The following is a 27,566-nucleotide window of genomic DNA, read 5'->3' on the forward strand; positions in this document are numbered from 1 at the left end:
ACCAACAGCAAGGGCGCCTGCCTGGTGAGAAGCTCCTTGCCTGCGTGGAGGGGGTATGGCCCTGCGTGACACCCCTGCTCTTATGAGCGGGACAGCCCAACACTCAGCCCACTGCCTGCCCCTACCGCGGCACCTGGGCCGCAGCTGGGTCTGGCTCCTCGTCCTCGTCCAGGTCATCCATGGTGGCCGCCTGGAGCTCCAGGGGATCGATCAGGATGTTGGCCTTGGAGGCAAGATCATCTGGGAAGAATGGCAAGAGGGCACTCAGGCTAGCAGAGGGACGGGAGGTAACGGTGGAGCTGCCCAGGACGGTGAGAGAGCACCGCGGGCTGGGCAGGAGGTCTCACAGGGCCCCATTTACCACTGGGCCTGGGCCTCACCCTGCCACTTACTCCAGCAGCCCTCACTCTGCATCCCAGGGCCCTTTGTTTCGCAGGGACCTGGTAGCAGGAGGCATCCCCCTCATAAACCTCCCTGCCAGTCCCTCTGTCTTTGTCACACCCTGCAGGGACCTCCCTGCTTCTCTGACTGCTCTGTCACTTCCTCCTGTCCTGCCCTACTGTGTTTCCCCAAAAATAAGACCTAGCCAGACCATCAGCTCTAATGTGTCTTTTGGAGCAAAAATAAATATAAGACCTGATATATTATATTGTATTGTATTATATTGTATTATATTATATTATATACGACCCGGTTTTACATTACATTATATTACATTACATAAGACCCGGTCTTATGTTATAATAAAATAAGACCGGGTCTTACATTAATTTTTGCTCCAAAAGACACATTAGAGCTGATTGTCCGGCTGGGTCTTATTTTCGGGGAAACACGGTATAAACAAACGGTGCTCCAGGGCTGCCTCGGTCTCTGCTCACCTCACTTTGCACCCCCCAGGGGGTCCAGGCCTCACTGTAGGTTTGTTCCTGCCTCTACACTGAAAGCTGAGCACACCACCTCTGCCTCCAGACCAGGCCTTGGTCCTGGCTGTATCCCCAGGCACCTCCAATGCACCGAACTTGTCATCTTAGCCTCTTTCTGAAGCCCCTCTCCCTGACGCTGCCCCATCCCCACAGCCTTTGGCAAGAAGCCTGGGGTCATCTTTCACTCCTCCCCTTCACCCGTGCCCTCTCCCTACCTTCTCTGTTGCCTAGACAACTGGACACCCCGTTTCCTTTCTTGGCCCTCACCCTCACACCCCATTCTACGCACCTCAGCAGCCAGAGGGAGCGTCTTACAACACAGACCCCCGACCTCACTCTCCGACCCTGGAATGAGCCTGCACCTGCCTTGTAGCCTGCAGACTCTGCCCTTGGCCTCATTGCCCATTGCTCTCTTGCATTTCCTCCATCACACTAGCTGCTTTCCGTCTCCAGGCCTTGCTGGGCCCTTTCTGGCGTCCCTGTCCTTGCTTGCGCTGTGCTCTCAGCCCTTTGCCTAGAGACGTTTGTGTTCATCCTTACAAACAGTTCAGGCAGCAAGTGTATACACACCCCTCCAGCACCCGCGACCTCACCAAGATCCCGTGACCCCCCCCACTGTCACCCCACCTTCCCCCATTTCATTACAGCGCTCCCAGACGTCCCCTGGGGTGGGTGGTCAAGGAAAGGGATGGCTGGACCCAAAACCAGAAGCCAAGTGGGCAATCAGCATCTCCTGGAGAGCAGGTCGATACTTGGGCGCCCTCTGCTGGGCACAGGTTAGCACAGCACTCATGGCAGTGCTGGCTCAGGGACTGCCGCCCACAATGCCCTGACACGCTCACTGCCCACCGGCTGGAACGCACCTTTGAGGGTTTTCCGAAGGTGCGAGAGGAGGCCTCCAAGGCGCTGCAGGTCGAAGTAGTCCACCTTGCCGTTATAGAAGACCTGGGGCGGGATATAGGCCTCTGCGAGGAGTTGGGAGGCCAGGCCATCAGTCAAAGCCCTGAAGGAAGACCCCCCAGAGGCCAGCCCTCTCCCATGGCCTCGCAGAGGAGACCGGGCCTTGGCCACATATCCACACAGACATGCAGAGTGGCCTATCCTACCTCCCCCACCCTCCCCCACGCCAGGTCAGTGCCAGCAACTGCACAACATAGGATGAAGGAGGCGGGGCTTTCTTGGCTGTGAGTTGCTCAGAGGAAAACGAGATCCCTAGCTCAGCCCTATGGGGTATCCCCCAATCCAGGACACGTTAGGCTCCCCCTGACCCTCGAGGACTCTTTCCCATACAAACACAGGGCCCCCGCACCTCAGAGCCCACCCGAGGCACCCCTACAAAGGACTACACAGGAGGCTGGGTGGGCTGGGACGGATGAAAGGCGCCTACGGGACAGTCAGCACAGGCCTGGGCTCGGCAGTCCACGAGTGCAGGGCTCCTGCGGCCCCAATAGAAAAGCTGCCTGTGTGGGGGCTAGGACTCAACTGGGCAGGCAGCCTGGGCAGTTACCCCCACCCCAAGCCAAGCCTCGGGCCTCCCTGTGCCCAGCTGTGCTCAGCCTCTAGACTGGAGGTCCTGGCCCCACTCACCCTCACTGAAGGAGGCGTGGGGGTTCGAACCCTTGTACTCATCCCAGTAGTAACGCAGGGCAGAGATCAGCCGGTGCAAGAAGCAGACCATGTACTCAGGGGGGCAGAGCAAGGGCATGTTCTGTGGGCACAGGGTGTAAGACATGCATCTGTGCCAGCCCAGAGCCCAGCCCACTCCTCATCCAAGGCTCGGCCCCAGGACCCTGGGCTGGGCAGGGAGGGCAGGGCAGCAGAGGAGCAGGGCTAGGCAGGGACATGGCAGGCTGGAAGGAGCTAGAAGCCCAGGGTGCAGACCCTGGAACACAGCCAGGGGCCCACGGTGCACTGGCCGGATAGACACCTACCCCCCGGCCACTGGCATTCTCTTGCAGAAACTTTCGGAACTTGGTCAGGAAGATGTACCTAGAAGCTTCACCCTTCAGGGGAAGGAAAAATGAAGCTGCGATGAGCTGAGGATGCTGGCCCGACTGACTAGCTCAAGGCCCTGCCTGAGCCTGGACCCTGCCAGGGGAACCTAAGCCAGCCTTGCCCTCTGGGTCTTGAGCAAGGCCCAGTATAGCCCCCCGCCCCACCAGGGACCCACACAGGGGTCTGGGAGTCACTCACCCCATTGTCGTCTTTATTGTTCAACAGCAGCTTCAGGATCTGGACCTGCAGGTCTTCCACCACTGGGGTGGGGTGGGGAATACCACACTGAGCCCTCTTCCACGGGGCCTTGCCCTCAGGCTCCCAGAGACAGGAGGCGGGGCAGGTTTGGATAGGGCTTCACCGCCAGGGGTCCCTGAGCCCAGCCTCGGCATGGTCACTACCAAGCACCCCCAACTACACATGCACACAATCCTCCAGCCACCCCCCAGTGCCCAGGCAGGCCGGACCTTCAATGCGCTTCTTCAGCCTCTGGCAGCCGCGCTCGTAGGCACGCCGCCGCAGCCGCTCCTCTGCCGTCTCATCCTTCGCCTCCTTTCCATCTTTGCCCTATGCAGGGGCAGGGAGGGAAGGCAGCAGGGCTCAGCCCGGACTGACCCCACCCACTATGCCAGCCTCAGGCCCGGGCTGAGGAAGGGGCTTCACTGCTGTGTGCCGGGGCTCAGACACCCTGGGCGGGCCCTCACTCTAAGCCGCCACCCCTCCCCGTCCACCCACCTCCCTGCTGGAGCGGTGGGGCCACCAAGTGGTGGGGATGAGCTCCTGCAGGCCGGCCTCCTCCACACGCAGCGGGCACTTGATGTAAAAGAAGACCGCGGACCGGAGCACGTCGAAACTGGTGCTCATTAAGGCAGAGCTCCATCCACCGAGGGGCACCCACACCCCTGCAGACCTCCCGGGAAGCCCCGCCGAAACCCTCCTCCCTCCGCATGTGCCCACCACAGCACTCCCACCGCGCAGGCGCCACTGCTGCAATGTGCCTGTCTCCCCAACCCACATGACCCCAAGGAGACCTGTGCCAACAAGCCCACCAAGCCTGGTCCCCAGCAAGTGCACAGTGAAGGCTTGTCACTGGGACAGGTGACTGTGGGACAGGCTGGAGAGAGGGCCAGGTGGTCTCTCCGTCTCCCAGCTTTGTTTCTGCCCACTGGAGGTTGAAGACCCCAGAGGGAGGGAAGATGGAGAGAAAAGACAGCTACTAGCACAGGCTTCCCAGCCTGGGGCCCAAAGTTCTCTTCACGCATCCTCGACATTTTGGGGAAGCAGGAAGGGCTGACTCCTAGATCTCGTAGGAACCCCCCACTGTGGAACACAGATAAAAGGGCCCTGGTGGCACCCCTGCACCTCCATGTAACCCATCTGGAAGTCCCTGCTCAGGCTGGCCAGTGGCCTGGGCCTCTGTCCTACCCTCCCTGCTTTGTAGAGAAGGTGCTGGGAGGGCTTGTCCTGGAACAAGGACTACTGGGTGGCTCTGTCCTCCTGAGCCTCTCTGGGGACCCTGGCCAGACGCACACTGCCCTCCCTGGCCTCTGCTGTCCCTACAGGGCACTACAGCTGGCCTGTCTGGCAGCCAGGGGAGGATACAGGACGTTGCTCAGCAGAAACTTGCGTGACTTGTCATGCCTCAGGATGGTGACGGTGAGCCGCAGGTAGTGGATCTGTGGGAAGGAGATGCTCAGAGGGGGCGGGTCAGGCCCGAGGGGCTCAGGACAGTGTCACGAGTGCCCACCTGTAGGCTCAGGTCTGGGACGATGGGCGAGAACCGGTACAGACGCAGCAGGGACATCATCAGTTGCTTGAGGCAGTCGTGTACCTCGTAGTCCTGGGGAGAGATGCCGGCTGCACCTACCAGGCTCTGAGACGGCCATTTGCAAGACCCTCCGTCAGTGGGGCCTGACAACCTGGCCTAAGCCTGAGGTCAAGAGCCTCACCTCCATGAAGAGCCACAGTAGGTCCAGGATCTGGTGCACAACCGACTGCGCCTGTGCGGGGGTGCCCGCCTCCACGACTCCCAGCAGGAAGCTCATGAGCACAGCCTCCACCAGGTACACCTTGCGCTGCACCAAGGGCGGGCACTGGTGAGGTGGTGGCCTTCTGTCCTACTCAGGGCACCCCTGCCCTGGCACATGGCTAAGGCCACAGGCACAGGTGGATCTATGGGTTCCCTCAAGCAGCCCTAAGACATAGATGAACCCTTCTGGGGTCTGACTGAGACACTGCCCCACAACCCCTCTTGGGCTCTGAACATGCAGTTCCCTTGGCCTGTGATGTCATTACCTCCCAATTTTCTTTCTAGGACATCCCCTGAGACCCTCAGCTGGAAGCATCTCCTCCTTTGCTGGCTGACATCCTTGAGGTCTGAGGGCGCTGGTTATGGGGGGCCCCTGCCAGGTGAAGGTGTGGACCTCACACACCTCAGCAGCCCAGCCCCTAGCACAGGCGCTTTCACCATGGCCTGCCTCTTCCCCTCCCTAATGTCCCCTCACCAGGAGCGGCGCGAAGCGATGGAAGATGTGGGCCAGTGTGAGCAGGACAGTGGGCTGGCCCTGCAACTGCCACTCGGAGCTCTCCTTCTCCACCAGCCGCCCTTCCTGTGCCCGGGGAAGGAAAGAAGACTGTGAGGGGCAGAGGGTGGGAGAAGGGGCCCAGCTCCCCGGCCCAGACCCTGGCTCACCACGGGGTCCAGCTCCACACTGAGCACTGCCCGGAAGCAGCCCAGCAACTTCTGTGCCCGCACCAGGTCAGTGTGCGGTGGGTCCTGCAGGGGCCGGTAGCCCGCCACTGGGTAGGTGCCACAGAGTTAAGCCAGCACGACTGGACCTGTGGCTCAGACACACCCGCCCCTCCCCACTGAGCTCTGAGGAGGGGCCTGGGCTCCAGGGCAGGGCTGAGCAATCAGGCGGCCTGCTTTGCATCACACTCCCACTTACTGTCTGTGGGGTGACACTTCTTTTGTCACTTTGTGCCCTTCATCTGTTCAATGGAGATAATAATGATACCCACTTACAAAGGTGCTGCAGGAACTGCTGTCCTCGGCACCCACCAAAGCTGTACCCTACTCACTCCTTGAGACAGCCACAGCCCACCAACAGCCCACAGAGCTCCTGGGGCAGGGAGCCCCCATCTCAGCTTTCCCAAGACTTTCCAAGCAGCCCCATAGCCTTCTTCCCCAAAAGGATATCGTAGGGGACGGCTGCCGAAGTTGAAGGCCACGGACTCCTTGAAGGAGAGGCTGATGGCTGGGAAGTAGGCCATGCCCGGGCCCCTGGATAAGTCCTCAAAGGCCGTGCCCAGTGACACGCCATTCCTGGAGCAGAAGGGAGGACCTGTGAGCCAGTGCTAAGAAAAACGTGGTCAACACAGGACAGTGAGCAGGCCCCTGTTGGGGCTGTCCACCCTCAGGCTACCCCTGTCCAGGGACTGGGAAACAGGGCAGCCGGGGAGGTCCCCAAGGCTAGGCCTATGGAGAGAGGCCCAAGACTCACAGGGAGAAGGACAGAGTGCCATCGTCCAGGTCGATCAGGCAGCTCACGATGTCCCCTGCTGCCCACGCCTGCCAGGGAAGGAGGCCTTACAGACGTGCAGAAGCCCGGCAGCCTGCCCGCTCTGCGCCTTGCGCTGTGTCTCCACTACCACCCAGGGGACACGGGCCCAAGTACAGAGGACCTGAGTCCCTGCCCCCTCCCTCATGGCGGCCCAGTGGTCCTGCCAAGCTGTGGGGAAGGATATGAGGCAGGTGCCACTGGGGGCTCGGCCCTCACCTTTCCGTAATTCGTCGTGGTCACATTCCACTTGCGCACACGGTTGCCGTCATAAGCATAGGAGTTGTGTGTGTCTCCAACTCCCTCCTAGGGAGGAAGGTCTGTGAAGTCCCGGGGAGGTGGACAGGGGCAGGGCCAGAGCCCTCCAGCCACCAACCTGGGACCCACAGGGCTCTAGAGAAGGGGGCTGATGCTCTGAGGGAAGGAGCGAGGGTTGTTTTTCAGGCTGGCTTGCTCCGGGCAGGGGTGGGACACATTCCTCCTCCGGAGGGCAGTCGGGGGAGGGTCCTGAGCAGACCTTACGCAGCTGGGGGGCGGCAGGCGTGCTCCCTGGGAGGGCCACTTCCCTCCACCATGTACCTCCTGATTGAAGCGACAGTTGATGGTGCACCAGCCGATCTGCATGAGCCCCTGGGAGGAGATGAGCACCTCGTAGACCCATTTCCCTGGAAAAAGCCAAGTCAGGCCCAGCAGGTAAATAGAGACCACCTCATACCTCAGGCCAGGGCTCTCGATTCCTCCCGACCCCCTGCGCCACAGAGGGGCACGGTCTCACCTTTGTACACGCATGTGGTGGAGCGGATGGTGCCAAAGTTGCTGTGTCCAATCACCTGGGTGAAGGGCAGGGGCGCTGAGCCTCCTCCCAGGCACACGAAGTGCCTCCCCAAGGGAGAACGGCCCCACCCCCACTTAGCTTGCCTTGGTGGCTTGTGCCTATCACAGGGTGGGAGGGCCTAGGCCTGTGGCAGCAGGGACTCTGGGCCAGGGGCATGACAGGAGGGGCTCACGGCTAGGCTAGGAAGAGCTTGGGGCTGGAGGTCCACCAAAAGGGGTTCAGGGCTATGTCAGGGGGGGTTGGGAGCTGAGGGCTCAATGGGCCACTTCAGGAGAGACTTGTGGCTACAGACCCATCAAGAAAGGTAAGGACACCAGGGCCACATCAGGAAAAGCTTAGGGCTGTGTCAGGAGGGGCTTGGACCTGGGGCCCCACGCCTTGCCCTCACTCACCCCCAGGAGGTCATCATCCACCAGGAGAAGCCCCTCGAAGCCACCTGTGTGGTCCAGGACCACAGTGGATGGGCCAAGCCGCCCTTCAACCTGTCCTGAAAAGAGGAGAGGTGGGTGTGGGGTCGGGCAGGGCACAGGGTCTGACAAAATGCACAGAGTACACTGATCTCACCAGGGCAGCCCCCACGACACCAGGGTCCAGCCCTGGCACCTCCAATCCCATTCCAGGAACTGCCACGTACCCTGGCTCTCCTCATCCTCATCGTCCACCTGTAACAGCTGGTCCAGATGCTCTGGCAGTTTCTGGAAGTTCAGCGGTTTCCTGGGGAGAGCGAGAGGCTGCGAGGGGCCCAAAAGTCCTTGAAACCAGCCCCTAGATGACACTAACCCCCTCTCCTACTCCCTTTCCCCTGAGCTTTGGGTGCTTAGTCCTAAATTTCGGCATGCTGGGGTCAGAAGGCTAGATTATGTATTAAACTGAAACCTATGACTAGTCCAATTTGGTGTACCTCAGGACTGTTCAAAAAAAAGAAGAGCCCTCTCTAAGCCTTAATTCCCTCATCTGTAGAAAGGAACAGCGGTATGGCAGAGAATCTGTGAAGACTCCAGGGACTCATGTGTGCTCCCTGCATAGCCCACAACCTGCCCGCTCTCCAAGGTTGTTGTGTTGATTATACCTGGGAAAGGAAAGCTGGGAGAAATGCCAGTCCCCAAGGTGGTCAGACCAAGGCCAGCTAGTCCAGCCCCGGACCCCAGGCCTTCCGGTCTCCCCACCACCCAGCCAGGGAAATCTGTGTGTTGAATCAGACATGTCCTGGCAGCATCAAGGGCCCAGCCCTCTGAGCTGCTGCCTGGCTCTATCCTATACCCACCTGTACAGGCCAGGAGAGCACATGGACCACCTATTGGCCACCTGCCCCAGCCAAAGGGGCCAATCTGCCTGAGCGGCCCCTTCATCCTCCCAGCACACATGCCCAGATAAAGGGCTCTGTCTAATGTTGGCCAGTCTGCCCTGAGTTCAGCACTAAGAATAGCAGGGAATGGAGTGGTGGAAACTAGCATGGCTCAGGCAGAGCAGAGGCTCGATGCCCATCTGGAACCAGCCCACAGGCTGCCAGTATCTGCTCTTCCACCTCTAATCCCAGCTCCTACCCCTTTCATCTGCCTGGAGAGTAGATCTGGAAGGGGATGTAGATGGGCCAAAGCACTGATTCTCTGGCAAAGTAGCTTCAACTCAGGCTCAGGGACCGCATGCTCCCCTGCTGTGAGCTACCACTGACCCTGAGCTACAGCAGGTGGAGACGTACCAAGCCTCCTCCCCACTCCTACTGGGCCCCAGACCAAGGCCAGGTGGTGGCCATACACTGAGTGCTCAGCCATCAATGTTGAAGGCTGCAGCCAGCCTCATCTATGAGCACCCCAACGGCCCGAGGAGAAGGAGGCTTCCGCAACAGCTTTTCATGGCCCGCACTTGGGACGGCTGCTGGAGGCTTGTGCCTGCTCTCAAGAGCAGCTGTGAGAGGGCGGCCTGAGACTCAGCTTCTCCAAGGGCCTGCAGCGCTGCCCATCTGGCCAAACCCAGCATGGGGCTGCCCTTTCTTGGCTGCCTAGGTGCCAGCCCAGGGTTCTCCATCCTCACAACCACTGACTCATGGCCCTGCCACCTGCTCTCCCTCCTGGCAGCCACAACACCAGTGGCAGCAGGACCATTTCTGGTATCACATGAAGTAGGGATCAGATGGCCCTGGGAGCAGGCCAGGATTGGGTTTGGGGTGGAGGTAGGCAGCAGCCCTCCAGAAGTAGAAACCCCCTGGCCACAACAGGCGCTTACATGGAACAGGCAACAATGCTGCCCTTTGTGCCTGCCCAGAGAGCAAAGATTGTGAAAGACAGAATAGCCCTGGCTGGCAAGGGGGACACACAAGCCTCACTGCAGGGAGGGAGGATTTGTATGACCCTTTCAATAAGTAATTTAGCAATACCCTTAAAAGTGACCGGAGTTCTAATACTCTAGCTCATAATTCCAACAACCCTGGCCATCCTCACAGCATTGTTTACAGAAGCAAAAGCCCCTCCAAACCAGGGCGTGGCTAAGGGCTGAGCCCTGGCCCTAAAAAGTGCCCATGAGGATCAATCTGTAACATAGGAAAACACTCAGGGGCTCCCGTGTGATGACAAAAACAGGATTTAAATGTCATTATACTTTTGGAGGTGAGGGATATGTCCATTATGTTGATGGTAGTGATGGTTTCACAAGTTATTCGTATTAAAACTCATTGTATTGCACACTTTAAATACATACTGTTTATTGTATGTCAATTATTCCTCAATAAAACCTCTTTTTAAAAAAGGACTGACGGTGACAAAAAATTTTTTAATTAAAAAAAATTTTTCTATACAGCATAGTCCAAACTACATACATTGTGAGATAAAGAAAACAGAAAAAAAAAAATCATGCTCAAATAGTCATGTTAAAATAAAGAGATGACAGATGCTTTTTCTTCTTCTAAGTTTCTGCTAAAGCAAACTTGTAACTTTGATATAGACTAAACTTAAATGCATTAAACTCGCAAGGGAAAAGGGCTACTGGTGTCTGCACTTCATAGATTCAGGCAGAGGCTACAGAGGGCCAGTGTGGGGAGGGGTGTGGGCAGACGTACAAGGCACCGGATGCTGAATGTGGAGTAGGTGTGAGGTACTATGCTGAGTGCTGAACGGGCACCACCCCCCTAGCTCCCACAACTCCCTCAGAAGGAAGGTACTAGCACTGACATTGGAAAGGAAGAAGCGGAGTCCAGAAGACAGACTCTGACCGGAGGTCTCATAGCCAGGAACGGCGGGAACCCAAGCCCGCCTACCCAAAGCCCAGGCTCCCTTCCCCACAACGCAGCCTTCAGCCTTTGATCTGGTCCATCAGAGTGAGGAGGGCTACCCACCCGACCATACCTGCTGGTGGCTGCGGTAGGTGCATGGTCAGGAGAGGAAAAGATGCGGTGCAGGTAGTCATTCAGTAGTTTTTCGTGCACGATGCCTGGATCACAGGTCAGAAGGGAGAGAAGGGTCATATGGTCAGTCCAGCTCTCAGCCTCTGCTGGCCCCAAAGGCTCCTGGTCCTAGACCAGCCACAGGGGTCAGGGGCGCAGTCATGTAGGGTGCACTGCTCCATGGCAACAGGTGGAGAAGAGCTGGCTGACAGGTCCAGGGGTGCAGCAAGGCCCAAGGCTCACTGGACCTGGGACTTTGCCGCCTTTGTCTCTTCCTTCTCCTTTCCTCAACACAAGTAGCCTCCTCCCAGCCCTGCCAGCCCCTACCTGTAACCTTGGATTTCTCAGCATCCGAAGTCAGCCTATAGCTCTTGCGGGAGAAAGGCATGCCGGCCCCCTTGGACGCCATCCTTCATCTCTTGTGGGCAGCCAGTGGTCCTGAGGGCTGAGCCAGAGGCAAAGGCTGTCTATATGAAGCCAGCGAAGGGCTCCCACACTGACCTCAGCCCCAGGGTAGCAGGAAGGCTCGGGAGCAGGCCAGGTGCATGCACACTCACACACATACCAACCCAGGGCAGAGGAAAGCAGGGGCTCCCAGCTTCCTGCACAGTGAGGGAGGACATGTGGGGCCCCATGTGATAGGCCCATGTGACAGGGCCCCACCATGTCCCTGTGCTCAGCACAGGGCCCAACAGAGCAGGTGCGCCAGATATATGTTTGTTGAACCCAACTAAATGCCTCAACCCCGGGAAAATCAGACCAAAGTATCCAGAGTGAGGTGGCCTAGCTGCAGAGCCCCTGTGTCCTTCGCAGTCATAGCCACCCTGGGTCCAGCACGTATCCAGGAGAGAGAACCCTACACCACACTGCCCCAAGTACTGTCGTCTGTCATCCCAGGGCGAGGTGCCACCTCCAGCTCCAAGTCCTGCTTGACACCCAAGCCCAGGGCCTCCTTCTTCAGCGCCAGGATCCTTCCTTCTCTTGTCCAAAGGCCTGCAGGTTGCCTTGCTCCCATTCACACACACTGCCTCCCACCCATCAGAGCTCCACCCTTGTCCAGTCCTCATTGGCAAGCCTATTGGTCTTCCCATCGCTGTTCATCCTTCCTGGGGGTATTGCTAACAGCTGCTTCAGAAGCTTCCCCAAGTCGCTGGTGCCAGCCTTGTCTAAAGCTGTCCAACACAGTAGCAACTTTTTAAAGTTTAAAAAACTTTAAATTTAATGTCTGTTATATTAGTCACATTTCAAGGATTCAGTGGCCACATGTGGCTAATGGTTACAGTACTAGACACCAAAAAATATAGAACACTTCCATCATCACACAAAGTTCGACTAGACGGCGCTGGTCTAGAGCCTGGCCTTCTAGCACTAGTTTAGACAGCACTCCCTTCTCTGCAGTCTCTTATCTCACCCCAGACAGGTCCTCTGCTCCCATCGCACACCCTTGCCCATTCCCAGTCTGAACTACGCTTGCCCCTGGGGAAGGTGACTCTCCCTCCCTGCCGCCCCCCGCGGGCGTCCATGACTGCTGCCCCTCTCCCACCAGAGCAGGTGCAGGACAGATCACACGCGGTCACTCATCTGATCAGTAAACGTTCCAGACATCCACTCCGGATGTCAGGTGCTGAGGACCCAGGTGAGAGGCAGACCTTGACTTTGCTCGGGGGCTCCCTCCCACGTCGATTCTGCCGAGCCCCGCCGATCCGGGCTCGAAACAGAACCGACCCCATCTCGGAGCCCAAGGACGCGGAGGGCAGCGTATGTCTCCCCCAAGTCGCCCCCACCCGGCCACAAGCTCCGGAGAATCCTCCAGGCCAGTTCCAGCCCAGAGCCCCGCACCACAGGTTGCAAACCCCGCGCGGGGAGCACCCGCGCACTGGATCGGCCGGGGCCGCGCGGGGAGGCGCGGGGATCCGCCCCGCTGGGAGCCGGGCCGCCCCTCACTCACCCCCAGCCTCGGCCGCTGAGTCCCGGCTCACAACATCCGCCCAGCCTTTCGGCTACGGCACCCGTCCGGGGTCAAACTGAGCGTCCACTGCGCACGCGCATCGGCCAGCGATCGGCCTCCGCCAGGGGGCCCCCTCGCCACCTTCGCCAACTCCCGCCGGGTTGTTCCCGGCCTTTGCCTTGCCGGAGTGCGCGCCCGCCAGACCGCCGGAGCCCCTGACCCACCGCCTGCGCAGGAGGAGCTCCTAGCCCAGCCATGTCGGAACGCAATGTCTTAACTGGGAGCTCCAGCCCGCCTGTCCCAACTCCTACCCATACTTGGAGGCCCGACCTAGATGTCCCCTAAGGACGTCTGAAAGGCCTCTCCTGCCAGGGTCCCTGCTGCCTGTTACCCGCCACCTCCATCCAGGCCAGACAGGTGGCCTCGCTTACCTTTCTTGGGATGACACCTCTGACGGAGCGAGGGCGTCCTCTCTGGGCTCTGCTGTCAGGGGCGTGGGCCGATATGCCTACAGCTGGGGCCCGATAAGTAGCAGAAGGGGCAGGCTGCCTTGGGGCTGGGGCAGGGAACGTTCCCCACTTTCCAGGGGGTAACTGAGGCTCAGAAAGGTTTACTATCACCACCTAGGGGCTGGAACTGAGGCCTCTGGCAACAACCGTACCCACACTGCCCTTCCCTCCAGAGCAGCCTAGGCTGTAGGGGGCTCCACTCCTACCCCAGGGCACGTCAAGAATCCCCACTGAACCTCTCCAACAACTTCCTCCTACATAGGGTGGCTTCTCATCTGCTAGCTGTGCCAGAGTGAGGGTCACTTGCCCCTCACCCAGGAGACCTGAGGCCTGACCCCACCCCCATTCCTGGGTCTCAGGTCAGGCCCCAGCAGGCCTGGAGTGGGGGTGTGGAACCAGAGCCACCCAATCCCGTAGGGACAGGTTTCACAATTTCCCGGATGGGGCTGTGGTGGATCACAGTGCAGCCTCCAGCCAGGAGGATGGGGTGGTTCCCACTCCTGCTCCTTCTGATGCAGTGCGCAGGGGTCCCTGGTGAGTGTGCCCCCAACCCCACTGATCCCCATCTGCTTTCGGGAAGGGGTCAGCCCCAGACCCATCTGCTGTCCAAGCCAGGAGCTCACTGGGCATGGAACAATGGGGTCTTGGCTTCTTCCTTTCTTATTCAGAAGACAGGAAAAAGCTTTATATCTTAGTACCTTTAGTGGCACTTTTCCCCCCACCTTTTTTACAAGGGGCCCACAAATTATGTAGCCAGTCCTGTCAGCAGCCCTGATGTATAATTGCCTCCCAAGCAACCAGCTAACCTATGAAGAAGGGAATTAAGACATAATAATCACCAGGTATTCTCTGGAAATTCCTCAACCTTTAGTCCCAAGACCAAAAACATCGTTTATGCCTTAGAGTCACTCACCAAGTCAACTCCTGTCCCAGGATTACTTGGTATCCTGTTCAAACTGCCCTACTCAGACTCACTGGTGAGAACCAGGACATAGTGCATTCCAGGAAGCAAATCATGTCATGCACAGAGCTGGGTGGCCCCAGGAATACAGATACACACTGCCTATTCAGGCCTGCATTATAACATCTGCTGTAGCATTGAGGCAGTGTTGGGACCACGCTGATGCATTCACACATGCAGGCAGTTACCCCGCAGGAGGCGGATCTAACCCTCTAACCTAGCACATGCCCTGCTAGTGAGAGACCAGATCTGGAGTGGGAATGCCTGGGTTGAGCCTCTGCCTGGGTGGTATGACAGCTCTGAGCCTTGGCATTCTCAGCTGAGAGATGAGATGAAACAAGTTCCAGAGGGCAAGCACCACCTCCCACTGCTCTCTTAGAGAGAATGTTTTAAACCTGAGTCTGGTGCCTTGCCCAAAAAACAGGGCCACAGGTAATAGTTACCATGTCTAGGCCGGCTTCTGCCACCCTGTACAGGGGTCTGACCCTTGAATGTATCCATTAAGCCCATCCCAGAGCCTTGTAGCTTTGATCCCCTGAATGAATGAAGTATGGATATACATGAACTGATATGCATGCCCACCACGCAGGGCAGCGCTCGCCTTTAAATGACTTCCAGATACTCCGGGGTACAGAGCTGCAACACCTGCTACATGCAGAGGGGCCTGGGCCTTGGCAAGACGATGTGACAGATGCTGAGGAATGTGCAGGGCGTTGCGGGCGCCTATTGGACTGCAGGTGAGTGGCAACTGGACCTAGATAAGGCTGGGGGCAGAAGAACCTGGGCACTGGGTGATCCTGTTCCTCCTCCTTCCAGGGCCTTCCACTACAACGTGAGCAGCCATGGTTGCCAGCTGCTCCCATGGACTCAAGACTCACCCCACACACAGCTGCAGCGTTCAGGGCGCTGTGATCTCTTCCAAAAGAAAGGTGAGTGACTGCAGAGAAGGGCGAGCTGATGATGGGGTGCTGGGGCCTCAGGCCTTGTTGACCGTGGGTCTATTGTTTCCAGACTATGTGCGGACCTGCCTCATGGATAATGGGGTCAAGTACCGAGGCACTGTGGCCATCACCACAGGTGGCCTACCGTGCCAGCGCTGGAGCCTCAGGTTCCCCAATGACCACAGGTGAAAGACACCTCCCCTCTGTCCCTCCTTGCGGACGCCCCCAACAGCCACTGTATTGCAGCTCTCCGCACCCAGGTACACGCCCACACTCCGGAACGGCTTGGAGGAGAACTTCTGCCGCAACCCCGACCGGGACCCCGGAGGGCCATGGTGCTACACGACAGACCCTGCTGTGCGCTTCCAGAGCTGCGGCATCAAGTCCTGCAGGGAGGGTAATTGGCTCCTGTCGAGCCTGGGGCGGAAGGAGCATGCGCACGTCCGTCCACGAACCCACTGGCCCTGTGTTTCCAGCCACTTGCACTTGGTGTAACGGCGAGGATTACCGCGGTGCAGTGGACCGCACCGAGTCAGGACGCGAGTGTCAGCGCTGGGACCTGCAGCGCCCGCACCCTCACCCCTTTGAGCCCAGCAAGTACGCGTGGGCGGGCTCAGTGCCACCGCGGCCAGGCCAGGGTAGTGAGGGCGGGGCCCGATATCAGGCAGCATATCGGAAACAGTCACGGCCTGAGTCCCAGGGTCTTGTTCACGCCCCGCTACCGCCCCCAGGTTCCTTGACAAAGGCCTGGACGACAACTACTGCCGGAATCCAGACGGCTCAGAGCGGCCCTGGTGCTATACCACTGACCCGCAGGTGGAGCGAGAATTCTGCGATCTCTCGCGCTGCGGTAGGACGCGAGGGCCCGGCCTGGGAGGCACCTGGGAAGCGTGGAGGGCGTGGCCTAGCTGGGGAAAGGGGTCGGGGTAGGCGTGACCCGGCTGGGGACCCGCAGGAGTGGGGCTCAGCCTCAGCCCCAGCCCGGGTCTCAGCTCCGGCTCGGGCTCCGACCGGCTACGGTCCATCCAAGGGTCTGAGGCACAGCCGCTCCACGAAGCCACGACGCTGAAATGCTTCCGCGGGAAGGGCGAGGGCTACCGGGGCACGGCCAACACCACCGTCACGGGTGTGCCTTGCCAGCGTTGGGACGCACAGTACCCGCATCAGCATCGCTTTGCGCCCGAGAAATACGCGTGCAAGTGAGGTGGCCGGCTGTCTCTGGGGCGTACTCCTGTGGGTGGGACCTGAAGAGAGTGGTTCCGGGGCGGGGCTTGGAGGAAGGCGGGGCTTGGAGGAAGGCGGGGCCGGAGGCGGGGCTCCAGCTGGAGGCCGGCTGGGACCCACCTGAGCTAAGCTCAGCGCCTGCCCAGGGACCTTCGGGAGAACTTCTGCCGGAACCCCGATGGCTCGGAGGCGCCCTGGTGCTTCACATCGCGGCCTGGCATGCGGGTGGCCTTCTGCTACCAGATCCGGCGCTGCATCGACGATGTGCGGCCAGAGGGTAAGACCCATGTTAGGGCTGAAGGCACTTAGCCAGAGGTTGAGCAAGAAGCAGCTGACGGCCGTCCCTGTCTGCCCACCCAGACTGCTATCACGGCGCAGGGGAGCAGTACCGCGGCTCGGTCAGTAAGACTCGCAAGGGCGTCCGGTGCCAGCGCTGGTCCGCAGAGACGCCACACAAGTCGCAGTGAGTCGGTCGGCGCGCCCGGCCCCTTAGGTCTGGGCCTAACCCAAACGCGGCACGCTGTGGCCTCTCAAACTGGAGCCCAGCGGGGCCTTGGGATTACCATGCTATGATTTTGCTCCCCCTCCTGCCTAGGTTCACGCCTACCTCCGCCCCACACGCACAACTGGAGGAGAACTTCTGCCGGAACCCAGACGGGGATAGCCACGGGCCCTGGTGCTACACTACTGATCCCAGGACTCCCTTCGACTACTGTGCACTGCAGCGCTGCGGTGAGCGGCGGTGACACTTCCCCGGGGCCCTGCCCCCAGCTTCCACGACCGAAGGCTGGCTCTCTTAACTTGGATGAACTTGGCTCTTTCAGATGATGACCAACCACCGTCCATTCTGGAGCCCCCGGGTAGGGGCTTGGGCCAGGCGGGTCGGGAGCCCTTTGCCCCCTACCTCCATGCAGTCGGGGTTTCATCCAGCCCATCCTGTCCCCCAGACCAAGTGCTGTTTGAGAAGTGTGGCAAGAGGGGGCCTCCCTTGGACCAGCATCGCTCCAAGCTGCGTGTGGTGGGGGGCCAGCCTGGGAACTCACCCTGGACAGTCAGCTTGCGCAATCGGTGAGGCACATCTGCCCATCTCCCCAAGAGAGGAGCTGAGGTTGTATCTACTGTGCTTCTGCCAGTGGAGGGTGGGAACCTGTCCCTGGCCTCCACTGGCAGAGGTCCTAGCCAAGAAACGGCAGTTCCAGCCTGTGTGCCAGGATTCACTCTTCCCTCTCCTACCTGCCCCTCCTCCAGGCAGGGCCAGCATTTCTGTGGGGGATCCCTAGTGAAGGAGCAGTGGGTACTGACTGCCCGGCAGTGCTTCTCCTCCTGGTGAGCCTCCCTTGGGTTTGGGGACCCACCTTGTCCCACCCCTCCACCTTCATCTTCCCCTTAGCCACCTTCCCCAGGTGAGCCAACAGGTAAGCCTTGGGGTTGCAGACTATGAGTCATGACTGACTTAGCAGAGCTTCTCTCCCAGCCATATGCCTCTCATAGGCTATGAGGTGTGGTTGGGCACCGTGTTCCAGAACCCACGGCCTGGGGACCCAGGCCTGCAGCGGGTCCCAGTGGCCAAGTTGGTGTGCGGGCCTTCAGGCTCCCAGCTTGTTCTGCTCAAACTGGAGAGGTGTGTGATAAGTCAAGAGGGTGAGAGGTGGGGCTGGGCCTTGTGGCCACGGATCCTGAGTGCCCTCATTCCTGCCAAAGACCTGCAACTCTGAACCAGCACGTGGCCCTGATCTGCTTGCCCCCTGAGCGGTATGTGGTACTTCCAGAGACCAAGTGTGAGATCGCAGGCTGGGGTGAAACCAAAGGTAAGAGCACAGTGCAGGGGCATGGAGGCCCAGCCTTGGAGCCTACCCAAAGGGCCTCCCCTTCTTCCCATTTCCTTCACTATAGATACAGGGAACAACATGGTGTTAAACGTGGCTTCGCTGACCGTCATCTCCAATCAGGAATGTAATATCAAACACCGAGGACGCGTGCGTGAGAGTGAGATGTGCACTAAGGGACTGCTGGCCCCCGTGGGCGCCTGTGAGGTCCGTGGCAGGGCCCCTGGCCAGCCTGGGGAGGGTATGGGAAGCTGAAAATGTACTACTTCAGCCCCAAGGGGGCTGGTGTCTGCCATGGCCCAGGCCCCTTACCACTTCTCCCACCTACCAGGGTGACTACGGGGGCCCACTTGCCTGCTTTACCCATGACTGCTGGGTTCTGGAGGGAATTATAATCCCCAACCGAGTGTGTGCACGGCCTGGCTGGCCAGCCATTTTCATGCGTGTCTCTGTGTTTGTGGACTGGATTCACAAGGTCATGCAGCTGGGCTAGGCCCGGCCTCAATCCCATGTACCTTGGGAAGGATGGAGCTTCCTGTCAGACATAAAGCCACCTTTCCTCTTTACGCCTTGCAGGGTGCTTCTTAACCTTTACTTCCAGGGAATGAACTGGCAATTCCTTGTTCAGCCTGGGTGGCTTGAGCCCTGCGCAGCCTGGGCTAGGCGATCCGACCCTTAGGACCACCTTAGCCTATGGAAGAGCAGGGCCTCAGTAGTCCCCTGCATTAACTGCTGGCAGGGGTGGTATAGGGCGGCGTCTAACAGAACGGGCTGCAGCACCGGGAACTAGCCGGGTGGAGTCCCAGTTGGCCAGGACAGACAGCGGCTGAACCTCTCACTTTCCTTTCCCTTCTCACACTAGAGATAGATGAGGTCCTTCTGGCTACCACACTCGGGCCTGCGGGCTCTGAACCCGAAAGGTGGGGCTGGGATTAGGCATGACTTGGCACAAAGTACCGGCAGGAACCAGGCTGTCCTCGTTTATTATAACCATATAGCCCACATTTCTCGGCTCACCCATCCATGGAGTCCAGAGCCCAGGGGGCCTTTTACCACTCTGCCAGACCCTAGGGCTCTCCAAGAGCCAAGTGTGGCATCTGACAACCAGCTCATGCAGAGAGGCAGGGCTTCAGTTGCCCAAGTGCGTGCGCAGCCAGATCACAGCGTTCATGAAGCTGTCTGACTCCACCTCGACTTCCGATAGCGCATGGGTGCTTTTGGGATAGAGCAGGAGCCTGTAGGGGTTGGGCAGCCATATTTGAGGCCAGAGGGTCCTCCCCTGCTCACCTGCCCATCAGCTGCCAGGGCTGTCCTGATGTACTCACCGAACAGGCACATTCTGGGCCTTGAGGGCACGGTAATACTCTATGCCCTGCTTGAAGGGCACACGCCGGTCCTCCTGGCCCAGCATCAGTAACAGCGGTGTCTTCACCTGTGGGTGTGGGGAGCCGGGGTGAGCAGGGCTCCGGGCTCTGGACAGACTGGGCAGAGGGAGGGCTACATACCTGAGGGGTGTACTTGATGGGTGACTTGTCCAGCATCTCAGCCCACATGCTGAGGTCTGGCAGGCAGTCACTTCTGTAGGGGAAGCCAGCCTCCACCATGCACCTGCAAGAGACTGAGCTGCTGCAGCTGCTGGAGCTCTGGGGCCTGGGTGGCTCCCCGGGGGAATGGGGTAGAGGGGAGAAGGGCAGGGACCTGTGGGGCACACCCACCAATCAGGGACGTCAGTGGAGCCCATCATGGAGGCGATGTTGATCACAGGGTTCCGTGCCACGCAGGCACCATACATCTCTGGGTACTGACCAATCAGGTGGCAGGAGAGGAAGCCACCATGGGAACCACCCATAAGGGCCACGCGGCCTGCGTCAAAGTGTTCCTCCTGGAGCACCTGCTCTACTGCAAACTATAGGGTGAGGTAAAGCACGCTGCAACCAGCAGCCTGCCCAGCTCGATGGAGCCACACCCCCAACCCCACCCTCCAGCCTGTCCGGAAGCCCCAGCCCCTGCTACCTGGACGTCCTTCACATCTTGGTGGCCCACATTGCCAGGCAGGGAGAGGATGCTGTCCTGGCCAAAGCCCGTGGAGCCACGATAGTTCACTGGAGGCCAGGGAAGGACCAGACAGCATGGTCAAGTGACATTCCCAGCCCCTAGACACCTTTTCATCCCTCTATGAAATAAGCCTTGCGCCAGCTGCGCAGACTGTCACGGGGAAGGGCCAAGAGATGTGAGGCTGCTGCCCAGTGACCGCAGCACCCTTACCATGGAAGCCCCGAGTTTGTCCATGTTATCACCACTCCATGGAGCCAGAGGCTGGGCCAGGGCACTTCCTGGTAGTGGTTACCAGGTCCAGGCTACAGAGACACCTGGTGACTAGGGTGGTACCCATGGTGCTTTACAAACCAGGCCTAACCCCATGCCTCCACTCACAGCCCTACAAGAGCTGTGGGGCCCTGCTCACTCACCTAATAGTACTGCAAAGCCCATCTTGCAAAGCATGGCTGGGAACAGCATCCAGGCAGTGACAAAGGATGAATGGGGACCCCCTATGGACAGGAAGCAGAGGATGAAAGAGCCAGCTAGGAGGGCTGGTGGGAGGGCAGGGGTTCTTAGGCCAGATGCCTACCGTGGGGCATGACCACCATGGGCACCTGGGTCTTATCTGGAGGCTCACTGGGCTGCAGAAGGATTGCTTCAAAGTCAAGGCCAGCTGTAGGGAGAGGGCAGCAGTTGGAAGAGCCAGTGCTACTGCCCAAAGGCTGTCCCAGCCAAGGCCTCAGCTGTCACTGCAGGTCTGGGGCTGAGCTCTGGAACAAAGACCTGGCTAAGGCAGCCCACAGTGACACATGGGCCTCCGTCAGGGAACCCCACTCTGCAAGGACAGCATTCTGGGTAACGTGTGGTCACAGGCCTCCTATCTTCTTTGGGCCTAAGTTTTCCCACCATAGGTGATCTGGCCTGGTGATGCCCAGATCAGATGCTCTGATACCCAGAGCAGGCAACCACGACTGTGCACAAGACGAAGAGAACACCTCCGGGAGGCAATCCCAAGAAACCCCACAATGTGAGGCAGGAGGCAGGAAAGGTGACTACAGATGCCGTGTGCTGGGGAAATTGGAGAAGGTACCCCTCTGCCTGGGCCCAGCTCACCATACTGCATATTTTCTTGCTCTGGGGGTGGCTGTAGTACCCGGATGCCCCAGGAGATGTCAGGAATGGGTTCAGCCTCTTCCAGGGACACCCACGACACTGACTGCTCCTTCCCCGCAGGAGGCAGGAACCCAACTTTCTGCCAAGAGGAAAGAGTGTGTCACAGGGGCCCTGGCTGCCTCCCTGCCCTCCCACCTCTGCTCAGGGTGCGAGGTGGGCAGCTTTCACAGTGCTGGGCCTTCTGTCCCTCCAGAGGGTACAGCATGGACTCCCATTGTGGGCTGGTATATACAAAGGTATTCATACACCCACCTCCTGCCTTCTCAGCTTCTAGGCTCTGGGGTCTCCCAGTGCCCTGTTAAGCCAAAGGACTGGGCACTTTCCCAGATACCGTGTTCTGTACAAAGCACACCTTAGCCCAGTAGTTCTTCCCACAGGTGCCAGCCCTTCATGGACCGTGTTGGGCTGGACCCATGTCTTGGCCTCTCACATGCTAACCAGCCATAGTCAGACTCTGGGGCCAGTTCTGACCTGGGGAGCTCTGCCTGCACAGAACCCCTGCCTCCTGGCCTGGGGACCACCAACACTCACCAGGGTTGGGGGTAGGCTGGGTGTGGAGAACTGTGCCACCATGAGGTCCCGGTCGATTGTGAGTAGCTTCCAGCTTCCACCTGACCCCCCTGGAGAAGGCAGATGCCACTAAACACTTGGCAGGGGCCACCCTCTCTCCCATCCATTCCCTGTAGAGCCAGAGTCTCAGGCTGGACGCTCTGCAGCGAGGTGCCCCTTGCACCCTGAGAAGCAAAGGGATGCCCACAAAGACATTATCACGACCCCCAGCTGCACACGGCCCTGGGTGAGCCTCCGACTCAGTCCATCGTCAATCCAGCAGCTAGATCTGGGGACACACCAGACCATCATGGCATATCCATCGACCACTTGATGAATGTAGCCTGCAGGGTGGCAGCTAAGCCCGGGGGGTGGGGGGTGGGGTGCTGATTCTGGGCAGTGGGGTCCAAGGAGATTCTTAAGCAGGGCTCGCGTGACGAGATGTAATCTGGGAATGATACTTCGGTAGCTCTGTGGAGGAGTGAGTAGTCAGGCAGGTGGAGGACTCAAAAGACACTTATGGGCAGAATTACCTGGCCTGGGTAAGAGGAAGACGAGGGAGCCAACATAGGGCTTCACTGGGGCCCTGGCTGGCAGAGTTGCCTCTGTCTGAGGTATGGGGAGGACGAAGGATGCCTGGCAGATCTTGGCAAGGGGGTTTTGCGGGTTCAAGGAGCAGGGGTGGGGTCCAGGGCCAGGACACATGGAGCAGAGGGGAGCAAGGGAGGCGGGCTCTTGGCTCGGAAAGCGTCCTGCATGGGCAGGGTCCTCATGAGATTGTCAGTGAAGGCTTCAGGACAGTCAGTGGTGCGGTGGCCCAGAGAGCCTCTGTTGCCCCAGAGGCTCAGCCCCAGTCCCACCCCTGGCCTGGCTGGCACGTTCACCAGCCCTGCTCACCAGCCGTCAGGGAGGTCACACTGCCCATCTGGGTGTCCACAGCAAATAGGTCCTGGGACAGGAAAAAGGCATATGTGGTACCACATTCAAGAGCCCTATGGGTCCCACCCCCACCTTGTCTCTACTCTCTTAGGGACCCCTGGAGTAGGCCAGGGCTGTGAGCGTTATGGTGATGGCTACTCAGTACAGTAGGGAGTGGCCTGAGCACCTGGATTCATATCCCAGTCCCGTCACAACTTGTTAGGTGACCCTGGGCAAGGTAAGGAATGCCTCTGAGCCCCTTTGAGCCAGAACGAGGGCCACATGATATCACACCCAAAAGGAGCCTGGCACACTGTGGGTGTCCCCACGCAATCCCTGGGAGAAGGGCTCTGTTCCATCTCTACCAGCTCCCCGTATAGTGTTTAGGGGCCCACCCCAGTGGCAGCCCTTTTGTCCCCAAGTGGGAAATGGTTGGGGAAGGGAGGTTACACCTATGCCTTGGGAAAAAAGGCCAAGGGCTCCGTTGTAGATACTACAGGATACTATGACCAAGGATGGCATCTGAGGCCACAGGGCAGCCAGCCTCCCGAAGAAGTGAATCCAGGACAGGGGCAGGCAGAGCCTTAAGTGGCCGGTGAGACCTTGTGGCTGGGCGTTCCACCCAGCGGCGTGCATATTCTACGCCCTAGGCCCACGGGCCTGGGGGTTGGTACAGACGCCGCCTCTCAACAGGCAGGGCCCCTTACCTGCTGGCTGCGCTGAACTGAGTCGAAAACCACTCTCTGGCTGTCAGCTGACCAGCATCCCAGGGGCAGAAGGCTGCAGTAGATCCCAGAGAAGTTCTCTGCGAAGATGGGAAGGCTGCAGGCCTCATCCAGGAATGGAGGTGTGGGGGGTCAAGACTATGAGGCAGGCTGGGCTGCTGGGGAATTCACCTGGGGCCCCTGCAGCTGTGACAGAATGGCGATCCCACACGTGGGGGCACCCTAGGCGATGAAGAACTGCCTGAAGAAGGGGCTGAGGGGCAAGGCCTCTGAAGGCCCAGGAGAGGCAGAGCTCAGGAGCTTCTGAGAGAAGCTGTGGGTGCTTAGAGGAAACGCACTGGCTTTTCTAAATCCACAGCCAGCTTAAGCCACTCTGGTCTCAGCTTCGGGCTAGTGGACTTGCTCTATCAGAGCTCCTCCCTGTGGTGATGGCCCTGCTCTCCGGAGGCTGGACATGGGGCTGGCCCAGCAGGGAGGAAGACTTCAGAAGGAACCCAGGAAGGAAGGGCTGAGGTGGCTGGCCCTGCACAGGGTAACAGATGGCAGGAAAACAGAGCTGCGGGCTCCACTGCACCCACCCCGCCACACACCCCTTACCTCCCAGCTGCCGAGGCACAATGTCTACTACCACCGATGTGACCTTGGTATACCAGTCATACTGCAAGAGAACATGATGGTCATGCCCACCAGGGGATTGACAGTGCCCTCAGGGCACAGAGTTCAGTACCAATTCCCTTCTCTGATAACCCTGGCTAACCTCAGGAAAGGGAGGGAGGACCTGAGGTGAGTCTGATGTAGCCCCTTACTGGTGACGTGGACCACATGTCCGAAAGGGCCTCTGACTTTCCCTAGGGGCCCAGAGCTCTTGTTGGGCAAGGACTATAACTCTGGAACTGCTTACTACATCCCAGCCCCTTGCAGAGTCTGCCACGTGCAGCTGAGGAGCAAAGGGAGGAGCATTCTGTTAGACAAAGAATGATCTCAAGGCGCTGAGTCTTGACAGGCAAAGGCCCCCATGCCAGCACTTTCAGCCTCCAAGCCCTGCCTCAAGAGACAGGCAGGCAGGACTCACACCATCACTGCACCCCGGACAGGAGGTCCACTAAGGGGCCCATGGGGAGACGAGGCTGACCTTCAGCTCTCCTCCACCATCCCCTCCTCTTGCTCACCCCACCTGGCCCACCTCCAGCTCACCAGGCACAGTTGGCTACACTGATGATGGGGGACCAGAGATGGGTACTGCAGGTAGACGATGCGACACTGGTCTGGACTCAGCCGGGGAGAAGAGACAGCCAGAGAGTCATCCGAAAAGAGCTCTGGACCAGACGGAAACGTGAGCGTCGTGCGGGCTGGCAGGGCCAGTGCGTGTCAGCAAAGCATAGGTGGGCGCCAGCACTTACCACACTTCCCCCCGATGAGATCCACATAGTACAGGGCTGACCTGGAATCGCCAGGGAGATTCTCAGCTTCAAGGCCAGCCTGAGCTACAAGGCCCCCTGCCTTGCCCCATTCCCTCACCTGCGATTGCTGCAGAAGCGGACGCCCAACCGGAAGGGCTCATGCTGCCAGCCTACAAACACCACACCTGTATCTCCAGGGGCCCAGAATGCCTGTGAACAAGACCACAGGGCATGTATGAACAAGGGGCAGTAGCTCAGGCAGGGCCCCCAGGCTCCCGCAGGAGTGTGTAGGCGGACTCAGCGCTGACCTGTCCAGGGGACACACTGTCAGGGACGCCCTCAAGCACAGAGATGTTGCCACTCTCGATATCCAGCACGCAAAGCACCGGAATGCTTTTGGAAACCATGTTTTCTCCCCAGTCTTCATAAAACACAAACTGATCCCCCTGAGAACACAAGATACTCAATGCCCAGCCTGTCTTTGCAAGCCTGCCCTGCCCCCCGAAAAGCCAGTGCCCCCCAAGTTGTACAGGCAGTGTGGGCAGGGAGCATACAGAGCCCCAGGGCTGCCCTGCAGGGCCGTCATGGCCTGGCCATGGCCCTGAGCACCTTGATGGCCTGGTCTGGCTTCTTCGGCCTGGCCATCTCGTCATCATCGCCACTGATGTCCAAGGCTTTGGTGTGAAAGAAGGACTCAGCCTTGGGGCGCTTCTTCTCTGCCACATACAACAAGTGTGTTTCCGAGTGCGACCAGGACAGGCAGCCAAAGCAGTCTGGGTGAGGGAGAGCCCATCAGGGGAGCCCTGGGCTACGGCTGCCCCTCCTGTCCACCCTGCCTGCTCACCAGCCAGCTGCCTCACCATCCTCGTACACCGGCCCATGTTTTTCCAGCGCCGACAGGTTGAAGCTCTTGAGCTTCCGGTTCTTCGCCCAGACCTGGGGACATCTTGGATCAGGCTGCCTGCCCCCCAACAGGGCCTTATGTGTAGACTGAGGCCCCAGTTACCCACCACCTGGTCCCATGCTGACACACCTCCAGGAACTGCTTCTCCTCCCCAGGGCCCAAGCCTCCAACCTTGCGCAGTACAGCTTTCATGGCTCCTGAAGGAGACTCTCTGCTCAGTAACCTGAGGGGGACACGGAGTGGCAGGTCAGGATTATCTCCCCCCCAAGCACAGCCCCATCCTGCCCCCTTAATGGCATAATCTCTTAGACAAGATACCTGAGGCTTTGGCCCCACGTCCACCCCTGCAGCCTTTCTAGCCCCACCACGGCAGCTGGCCTTACCTCTCCTCCATGGGGCATGGGCTCTACTCTCCCCAGCCTCCCTAAGCCATGGGCTCTACTCCAGGCCCAAGTTTGGGACAAACCTCCAGTGCTTATCAGGTCATGTCACTAGAGACTGCATGAGCTCCCGAGAGGCAGGAAGCTGGCGCCTGGCCTCCCTTCTGGGCCCTACCCGAACACAGACACATGGTGGGCATTCAAAAAGGCTTTGCAGATGGCTGTGGCCTTGCCCACAAACTTCTCCCCTCAAACTTACTCCCCCCGGGTCTCCACACTGTTGCCCGCAGGCCCGGCAAACACCACTGAGTCCCCATCGTGGAACACCAGGTACTGGCGACAGAATCGGATGTTCTCCATACGTTCCAGGTCCCTCTGGGTCCACTCTGTGAGGAGAAGCATGAGACGGCTCGATTTGACCACTCCCAGCACAGGTTCTCCCCACCCCACCCTCAGAAGGCCCAGCCCACCTTCCTCAATCTGTCTCCAGATATTCTGGGTGCAGGATGGACAACTCTTGAGCACAACTCAAGTCTAGGCCTCCAGAGCCTGAGGTGATGGCCTCTTGGAGAGAAACCATGACTATGCCCACCCCAGAACCCTGAAGGCATCCTGGCGCGCCTGAGACATGACGATGGGGATGAGCCCCACAAGGCCCAAACCCTGCACCCACGTCTGAATTCTACCCTCAACTCACGAACTAACGGGCACCGTCCCATAATGCCCCAACAGCACCCCCGTTACACCTGTGTGCACCAACCACTGGAAGGTGCACGCTTCCTACCCACTCCCTCCAAGACCCGTCTTCCTCCACACACCCGGGTGCACTGTCAAGCAGCGAACCCTACACACCTCCTTCCTCTCCACCCGAGTGGGCCCACTACCCGATTCCCTTCCATACACACACCAGTGTGCACCGTCCGGTAGCGGCCCCCGTACTGCGTGGTGACCTCCGGGCCCAGGCAGGCGGCGCTCAGCGCGGGCTGGCGGCTAAGGCCCCGGTACAGCGCCGCCGCCTCCTCGGGCTCGCTCAGCAGCACCTGGGCAGGGGACACACCACGATCAGGCCCGGCCCGGGCTGCAAGGACCACGGGAACCGCGGGCCGAGCCCTCACCTGCCGCTCCATGGTCGCTGTACGCTGTGGGGGCGGGGCGGGGCGTGCTGGCGCCCGGAAGTGAGGCTTAGCGGGGCGGAGCCCGTAGCGATCCGCGGGTCTCGGCGCAGTCCCGCATCGCTGTGGGAGGGGCGGGAGCTCTCGCTAACGGGCGAGGATCGTTAGTGGAGGGGCGTGGCCTCGACGGGAGGTGGGTCCCTGAGGGAGACGCCGGGGCTTCCGACCTGGGAGGCGTCTTGGAGGGGTGGGGCACTAGGCTGGTGA

The 27,566-nt window shown here is 59.4% G+C and overlaps 3 protein-coding genes across 8 annotated transcripts in view; 1 reads left to right on the plus strand and 2 right to left on the minus strand.

Moving 5' to 3' along the window:
* RNF123 (ring finger protein 123) overlaps nt 1–12,763 on the minus strand; it is a 27,677-nt gene extending 14,914 nt beyond the window's left edge. For 2 of the 5 annotated variants that reach the window (XR_012489560.1, XM_019723830.2), the window contains exons 1-22: nt 12,638–12,763; nt 11,017–11,134; nt 10,652–10,736; nt 7,948–8,027; nt 7,706–7,800; nt 7,254–7,308; nt 7,058–7,143; nt 6,698–6,784; nt 6,422–6,489; nt 6,118–6,243; nt 5,611–5,725; nt 5,423–5,527; nt 4,868–4,993; nt 4,666–4,758; nt 4,521–4,594; nt 3,654–3,771; nt 3,386–3,485; nt 3,117–3,178; nt 2,855–2,926; nt 2,511–2,631; nt 1,787–1,888; nt 134–240 (exon numbers count right to left, since the gene is read on the minus strand). Coding sequence is in view for 4 of the 5 variants with exons in the window: in XM_019723830.2 (XP_019579389.2) it covers nt 134–240; nt 1,787–1,888; nt 2,511–2,631; nt 2,855–2,926; nt 3,117–3,178; nt 3,386–3,485; nt 3,654–3,771; nt 4,521–4,594; nt 4,666–4,758; nt 4,868–4,993; nt 5,423–5,527; nt 5,611–5,725; nt 6,118–6,243; nt 6,422–6,489; nt 6,698–6,784; nt 7,058–7,143; nt 7,254–7,308; nt 7,706–7,800; nt 7,948–8,027; nt 10,652–10,736; nt 11,017–11,098 (1,959 nt within the window). In the remaining variant the exon portion in view is untranslated. The other 3 variants (XM_074312317.1, XM_019723833.2, XM_019723832.2) reach the window with 3 other exon arrangements.
* Nucleotides 12,764–13,068: 305 nt separating this feature from the next.
* MST1 (macrophage stimulating 1) lies at nt 13,069–18,664 on the plus strand. The gene is made up of 18 exons (XM_019723840.2): nt 13,069–13,680; nt 14,697–14,844; nt 14,924–15,036; nt 15,119–15,233; nt 15,309–15,445; nt 15,525–15,645; nt 15,780–15,898; nt 16,079–16,247; nt 16,419–16,549; nt 16,633–16,735; nt 16,868–17,004; nt 17,097–17,132; nt 17,220–17,340; nt 17,521–17,598; nt 17,747–17,893; nt 17,974–18,080; nt 18,166–18,305; nt 18,430–18,664. The coding sequence occupies exons 1-18, from the start codon at nt 13,587–13,589 to the stop codon at nt 18,589–18,591; spliced, it is 2,178 nt and encodes a 725-aa protein (XP_019579399.2). The 5' UTR covers nt 13,069–13,586; the 3' UTR covers nt 18,592–18,664.
* A 388-nt stretch (nt 18,665–19,052) lies between these two features.
* Nucleotides 19,053–27,452, minus strand: APEH (acylaminoacyl-peptide hydrolase). Of its 2 annotated transcripts, XM_019723839.2 has the most exons (22): nt 27,303–27,452; nt 27,095–27,227; nt 26,447–26,573; nt 25,937–26,030; nt 25,764–25,839; nt 25,513–25,676; nt 25,212–25,349; nt 25,022–25,113; nt 24,904–24,944; nt 24,698–24,819; nt 24,101–24,161; nt 23,486–23,583; nt 22,758–22,809; nt 21,843–21,931; nt 21,252–21,390; nt 20,728–20,811; nt 20,567–20,647; nt 20,112–20,200; nt 19,814–20,004; nt 19,604–19,706; nt 19,424–19,530; nt 19,053–19,333 (listed from the first exon to the last, which is right to left on the minus strand). In XM_019723839.2, exons 1-22 carry the CDS (start codon nt 27,312–27,314, stop codon nt 19,228–19,230), a joined length of 2,199 nt encoding a protein of 732 aa, XP_019579398.2. In that variant the 5' UTR covers nt 27,315–27,452; the 3' UTR covers nt 19,053–19,227. The 2 variants fall into 2 exon arrangements, with proteins under 2 accessions (XP_019579398.2, XP_074168421.1); XM_074312320.1 differs by lacking the exon at nt 20,728–20,811.
* Between the last annotated feature and the right edge of the window lie 114 nt (nt 27,453–27,566).

This window comes from Rhinolophus sinicus, linkage group LG10 (assembly GCF_036562045.2).
Source record: "Rhinolophus sinicus isolate RSC01 linkage group LG10, ASM3656204v1, whole genome shotgun sequence".
In the NCBI taxonomy this organism is placed as follows: domain Eukaryota; kingdom Metazoa; phylum Chordata; class Mammalia; order Chiroptera; family Rhinolophidae; genus Rhinolophus; species Rhinolophus sinicus.